Source organism: Diaphorina citri, unplaced genomic scaffold (assembly GCF_000475195.1).
Source record: "Diaphorina citri unplaced genomic scaffold, Diaci psyllid genome assembly version 1.1 scaffold2218, whole genome shotgun sequence".
In the NCBI taxonomy this organism is placed as follows: domain Eukaryota; kingdom Metazoa; phylum Arthropoda; class Insecta; order Hemiptera; family Psyllidae; genus Diaphorina; species Diaphorina citri.
In genome coordinates, this window is record NW_007379643.1 from 13,004 (window position 1) to 20,377 (window position 7,374).

Here is a 7,374-nt window from a genome sequence, read left to right on the forward strand (position 1 = left end):
AGTAGACAGGCGCTCGACTGGTAACACGGAGCGGCGTGGGTTCAATCCCACCGACGAGCGAAAGAACATTTCAAAAAGAGAAGGTATCCCGGTTAAATCCCAGCGACGTATGCACACTCTTATCCTCAATATAACTTCCTGAGAACTTTGCACCACCGAATACAAGTACGTAAGCCCTCACCAGCCAAGGAGTAAGGAGACTTATTCCAAGAATCCTATGCCGAGCAGTATAAAATAAAGACGCACAATTTATTATTACTTATTATTATTACTCATTATTATTATCTTATTATTATTATTATTATTATTATATTATTATTATTATTATACGAGAGGGTTACATGTTTGTCTTTTTTCTTACCAACTTTCCCTTCCACAATCCATTACTTCACTCCCAACTAAACTTCTGACAAATCTCGTTTCTACGATTCCTCAGAATGGCGGAGGGAAGCTAACAATACCTAGAATTCTTACTCACACAATGTTTTTGATGTTCTTTTCTAAGAAAAAATTCTCCCTTACAATTGATATTTAGTTCTTCGTGTGGAATTATAAACTTGAAGGAACTGGTGTTATATAATCTATGTTACTAAACTCGATCTTCTGATCTGTCATCGACAAAAATACAACTCAAATACACACATATAAATTCTGAGTTAAATCTCTGAGGTCTTTTATTTTTCTTCTGTAACACGAGAACTGTCAACAACCGAAAGTCTCATTGGGCGCCGGAATCGAAGAGGAAGGAAGCACAGGATGGAGAAAGCCAGCCGTTCCGAGAACGAAGTTGTCTACCTGGCGACTTTCAGGACTAGTTCGTCCTGAGCGGGGAATCGAACCCGTGACCCTAGATTCTCTACAAAGCTGACTTGGATAAGGTTCTCCCCTAGGACACATTTCTGAGTCTGGCGGGAAAATAAATTGTGTGAAGCGCCTGGTATTATATTTGAGTATGCAAATACGAGCCCCCGTGCAATTTTCACGCACTGCCTTGGACTGAGTGCACCTCGTAAAAAAAGAGGCCGATTTTCGACTTTTTTACCTTTGCTACGTTAGCCAAATAAAGTAGTCAGCGGAGCTATTAACTAAGTAAATAGAGAAAGGAGTTGGCAATAAGCAGGATCCCAATTTTTATATTGCTACTCTCGGGCAATCCGCAACACCGACGCACTCCGGTTAGAGTTTCTAGATGCTCATAAAACTAACATACAAAACGTAAATCACCGGATCATTTCTGAGAGAGAGAGAGAGAAATAAAAATCCCGAGACAAAATGGTCCCATTTAATTGTGAATATTAATTTTTCAATTTTTATTTTTTAATTATGTTTATCCGCTATCCACAATACCCTGCAAGCAGGAAAGACTGGCAACCTTAAATTTAACTTATTTAGGGAGTAAAACATAAAAATACACTCCGACTACATGGAGGCCATTAACCGGAGAGGCACTTGAACACTGTCGAACTAATAAATAAGAAATAATAATCCAAGCTAATACTTTCAATAAAAATAAATTTCATCAAAACTGAAACACAAAGTCATAAAATGGCAATTTGGATTAAATTGGAAATAAATAAATAGAAAGAACATTTATCATCAAGAACTCGCCCTTCGAAAATCGAGTTTTGACTCAAAACGGGCCCGTTCTCTGAATTGTTCCTTCGATCTCCTTGCATAAACATCTTCCCAACTTTGTGGAATTCCGTGGAAAACAGCAGCGAGATTACCGCCGTGGTAAAACAATAACTTAGTCAAAAACAAAACGGTAGAAAGAACAAACTACAATAGAGTGGGTGACAAGAAGAGAGAGAGGAGAGAAAAGAGAGAAAACGAGCGCACGAGAGACGAGCAGAGAGAGAGAGAGAGAGAGAGGAGAGATGAGACACGGTAGTGCACTTTCGTCTAAGGACTGATGAAACGTATTTTGGAATGGTTTTTTTTTTTTTCTTTTTTTTTTTTTTTTTTTTTTTTTCTTTTTTTTTTTTTACAAATTGATAGATGTTTTATTTTACACGCCAGGTTTTATAACAAAATTGGAATGGTTTCTAACGTGATTGTATAACAAGATGGGTTTTTCCCTCAAATCGGTGACAAGCTACCCGGCTCCTCACATCTAAACTCACCCAGTTTGAGTAGGGCCGGCAAAAGAAATACGCTAAGAGACGTGGACTTAGCATCTTAGTCAACACACTTAATATGAGGGTTAGGTAGCATACAAAGTTCTTAATACACGTGCTGGATATTGTACGAGGCAAACGTATTGGGCAGAGTGTGCGGGCTTTGTTGGCGAGTAGATACGGGAACTTAGCATCTTGTCAACTCCGGACACACGCACCACGTAATATGGAGCGTTAGGTAGCATACAAAACTCTTATACAGTGCTGGATATTGTAGAGTCAAACGTGATCTGGCAGAGTGGTGCGGGCCTTTGTTGCCAAGTAGAGACGGGAAACCTTAGCATCTTGTCACACCTCCGGACAGTACACGTTTGTTTTCTAGTCGGCGAACGTCGGATTAGATCGTAGGCACATCTGGGGCGGAAAACAATGAGGATATATCCACTTTTAAGGTGTTTATTTCATTGCTATGACGCTAAGCTCTTTAGGACGGGAGGGTCGTTTTGACTCTCCATTTGGCTATAAGCTACCCGCTTTCTCAACATTAACCCTCACCGCAGCCTTATTGAGGAGCGTGAAAAGCCACAACACGCGATTGCCCAGATATCACCATCCCGGAATACTAAACCACCCCGAAACGTTTCTCTTAACTGTCAGAGTGATCCCTCGGGAAATAGCCTGGTGCATTTTGTTAATAGTGGCTAACTCGCCAGCTAGTGGTTCTCGATTTTAGTGGTCAACCTGAGTTTTTGGAACTAACTACAAGTCAGTTTAATTTTTGCACTGGACCACACACCACGAAGTTTTTTCTCGTTGCCGATCTTAAACCCACGAAACATGGTGGCAGCGGTGGGATCTGTCTAACTTTTCCGATGCCGAACAATATGCATGTTACGCCAATCGAGGCGTACGATTTTTCGTCCGACTTCCCGAAATGGCTCACTCGCTTCGAGCGTTACCGAGTGTTATCGGGCCTCCTCACAAAAAGCCCGGAGGAGCAAGTGTGCGCTCTCCTCTACTCGATGGGACCTCAAGCTGAGGATATTTTCGATTCTTTTGGGCTATCACCTGACGATGCCAAAATCTACGCCACTGTGGTTGACCGGTTCAAAAGTTACTTCGTACCGAAAGCGAACGTGATCTATGAGCGAGCGGTTTTCAACCGAAGAACCCAACAAGTAGGAGAAGCAGTTGAAACTTTCATAACGGATCTTCATAAGCTGAGTCAACGATGCAATTACGGTCCACTTCGTGATGAATTGATAAGAGACCAAATCGTCATCGGTGTCCTCGACCGTGAATTGAGTGAGATGTTACAGCTTGATGGTGATTTGACGTTGGCGACTGCGACGACCAAAGTGAAACAATACGAAACGGTCAAACGACAACAAGAAACGTTGTTTCGTCCAAATCAAGCTGTGGAAGAACCCTCCATTGATCAAGTGAGGTTCGACCGACAAACCAATAGAAATCCCGGACATTCCCGTACTAATCGATTTTCTCGTTCCAGACACGAGTCATGTTATTGGTGTGGCTATAATGTTTCCCACACACGTGCAGATTGTCCAGCTAAGAATGCAAAATGTTTGAACTGCGGGAAACCTGGCCATTTTAAAGTTGTATGTAAACAGAAAATGGTCAAAATTGTTAACAACAATTCTGAACGTACGGAAGATAACTCTGTATTACAAGTCGATGTCCCAATCCCAAAAGATAATTATGATGAATGGGAAATAACAATCAAAGTCAACGGAGTTGATGTCAACTTTCAGATTGATAGTGGCGCAGATGTAACTGTCCTGCCTTCTACATTGTTAAAGAAAGGTTTCGAAAACCTCAGACCGTCTAATCAACCTCTCTTTGCTGCTGGTCACACGAAACTCAATGTTGTTGGTTGCAAAGAAGTTACTCTGGAATATGATAATCAAATTCATACTCAAACGGTATATTTCATTTCTGGGCTATCTCGAGCCTTGCTTGGCAAACCAGCTATTCGTACATTGGGATTGTTCCAGAGAATACATGAAATTGGCTTTTCAAAACAAATTCCATGGAAAAAACTCTATGCTGACAGTTTTGACAAATTGGGCTCCATTGATGGTGAATACAAGATTGAGCTCAATGACGATGCAAAACCATATGCAATCACTACTCCACGAACAATTTCAATTCCTTTACGACCTCAAATTGAATCTGAACTCAACCGCATGGTAGCGGAAGGTGTTATTGAACCAGTTGATTATGCGACTGATTGGTGTTCTCCCATGGTGGTGGTCCCGAAGAAGAACAATACGGTGCGTATTTGTGTAGATCTAACAAGATTAAATGACAATATCAAACGTCAGACTCATCCATTACCGAGAATTGATCAAGAACTGGGACTTATTAGTGGTGCACAAATATTTTCCAAATTAGACTGTGTTTCAGGATTCTGGCAAATCAAACTTTCTGAAGATTCGAAGGACTTAACGACTTTCATCACACCCTTTGGAAGGTACAGATACTGTCGTCTCCCTTTTGGCATTAAATCAGCCCCGGAATTCTTTCAGAAGAAACTTAGTTCCATTTTAGTGGGGCTCAGAAATGTCATTGTTCATATGGATGATATCCTTGTGTGGGGAACAAACATATCCGATCACAATATTTGTTTACAACAAGTTATGGAACGACTACGACAACACGGTGTCACCCTCAATGGCGAGAAATCTGTGTTTTATCAAACTTCAGTGGACTATTTGGGCCATACGATATCACCTCACGGTATCAAACCAACAAAAGAACGCATTGAAGCTATCCTAAAACTTGATGTTCCTAGAAATCAAAAAGAACTCCGCAGCTATTTAGGAGTTATCGGATTCATCCTGAAATACATTCCTTGCAGTCATGATTTGCTCAAACCGATGTATGATCTTCTTAAAGGAGATTCTGAATGGTTTTGGGGACCAGATCAACAGAAATCATTGGAAAACTTACAATGTGTCTTGAAGAAAGATAACACATTAGCCTTGTATGATCCGAACAAAGAAACAATTTTGACATGTGATGCCTCTACGAAAGGACTGGGAGCTGTCCTCTCCCAAATACAATCGAATGGAGAAGTTCGTCCAGTCTATTTCTGTTCGCGGACATTGGCAGGTGCTGAACAGCATTATGCTAATATTGAACGTGAAGCTTTAGCCATTACATGGGCCTGTACCAGACTAGAAGAATTTATCCTTGGAAAGGATATCACTATCGAAACTGATCATAAACCCTTACTACAACTCCTTCAGACAACACAAATCTCGGAATTGACACCAAGAATTCAAAGGTTTCGACTTCGTCTCATGAGATATAATTATAAATTAGTTTACGTACCTGGTAAACATTTACTCTGTGCTGATTTCTTATCTAGAAATCCTATCAAATCTGATACTAACCATGAGCTCACTGAAGATACAAGAGTGTATGTAAAGTTACTTATTCAGACCATACCTACAACTGATGAGAATTTGAAAAATCTACAGAGAGCACAAGAAAATGATATCCTCCTTGAACGACTGCGTGAGAAGATTTCTTCGGAATGGAATTCAATCGATGCAAATGATCCCTTGTTACCTTATTTTCATGTTCGACATGAAATTTCATTTTGTGATGGGCTACTTATGAGAGGTTCCAGAATTATAGTTCCTCAAGCACTGAAAAATGACATGTTACATAAATGCCACAAAGGACATTTAGGTATGAACAAAGCCAAATTGCGAGCTCAAAATGCAGTGTGGTGGCCAAATATGTTGCGAGATATAGAAGACTTTATTAAAAACTGTCCTGTTTGTGTTCGATTTGCTAACAATCCACATGAACCTTTGTTGCCAACAGAACTTCCTGACCGACCTTGGCAAATTGTTTCCTGTGATTTGTTTAAACAGAATAATCGATGGTACTTGGTGGCTTCTGATTTGTATTCCCGGTATTTCGAATTAGCTCCTCTGAACAATTGTACTTCAAATGAAATTATCAACAAGCTGAAAGCTTGTTTTTCACGTTATGGAATTCCAGAAGTATTACGCGCTGACTCTGCCGCTCAGTTCCTAACTCCAGAGTTTAGAAAATTCTCTGACCAATATTCTATTCACGTTAATGTTTCAAGCCCTTATCATCATCAAGGTAATGGTGCAGCAGAGGCTTGTGTCAAAATCGCAAAAACATTAATGAACAAAAATGAAACGGAAGACTCCAGTCTAGCTATGCTATGCTACAGGAATACTCCAATTCCAGGCTTACACAAAAGCCCGGCTGAATTGATGTTCGGGAGAAGACTAAGAGATGTTCTCCCTACACATGGAATGAACTTGAAACACAATAGTCATGATGATGCTTCATTTCGAATCAGAGATCAACAGAGAAAGTCCAAGTACAAAGAGAACTATGATCGACGACATGGTGTTCGAGAGCTTCCAAAACTCAACATTGGTGACAAGGTTTGGATCACGGATCTCAAACGAAATGGAATTGTTGAAGGAACAGCAGGGGTACGCTCTTATTGGATAAGAGTTGGTCCTCGAGTATTGAGAAGAAACAGATACTCCTTGAAGCCCTTGCCGAATGTCCAGAAAAGCGATGGAAACTGTTCAAATCCAATTCGTTCTCGTGTTTTTAGAAATTCACTGTTTTGGCGATCATCTCCTACACAAAGTGGACAGGATCGTCATGAAGAGGTGTTGGAATATGAAGGTTCGAAAATTGATGAAACATCTGACATTGAAGAAGAAACTTTGGAAAATGACACCTCTGAAATGTCCAAAACTGGTTATTCAAGTTCCACAAGTCAGGAGCCGAATCTTCCTCGCACAAGTCGTTATGGCAGACCATTACGTGCTCCGGACCGGTATTCTCCAAGCTTTTGAGGGGGGATGTTTAATAGTGGCTAACTCGCCAGCTGGGTTCCGGATTTTTGTGGTCAATGAGTTTTGGGAACTAATAAAGTCAGTTTAATTTTTGCACTGGACCACACAGCACAGAAGTTTTTCTCTTGCGATCTTAAACCCACGAAACATTTAACACCCTATACCCCATAGATCTATCATATATCTATCACCCATGATAACAATGGGGTTGAGTGGATTAGAACACATGCCTTCAGGCACACTACATTTGTCAGAGGTCTAGGAGTCTAGGTTTACCTCGCCCTTCTACAGCTTAACTCCATACACAAAAAGCCCAATCCGAGGCTTAGGTGTAGGGGCTAGACAGCTCTAAAGGATGGGTTAAGCTTCTA

The 7,374-nt window shown here is 40.7% G+C and overlaps 2 protein-coding genes across 2 annotated transcripts in view; both read left to right on the forward strand.

Moving 5' to 3' along the window:
• Window positions 1-7,112, forward strand: part of LOC103518503 (uncharacterized protein K02A2.6-like) — a 9,232-nt gene extending 2,120 nt beyond the window's left edge. The window contains exon 2 of the mRNA XM_008483571.2: window positions 2,955-7,112. Within this exon, the coding sequence (XP_008481793.2) occupies window positions 2,990-7,003 (4,014 nt within the window). The 5' untranslated portion in view covers window positions 2,955-2,989 and the 3' untranslated portion in view covers window positions 7,004-7,112. The remainder of the gene's footprint in view (window positions 1-2,954) is intronic.
• Window positions 7,045-7,374, forward strand: part of LOC103518504 (uncharacterized protein K02A2.6-like) — a 17,225-nt gene continuing 16,895 nt past the window's right edge. Inside the window, exon 1 of the mRNA XM_008483572.3 lies at window positions 7,045-7,151. The gene's annotated coding sequence lies outside the window, so the exon portion shown is untranslated. The remainder of the gene's footprint in view (window positions 7,152-7,374) is intronic.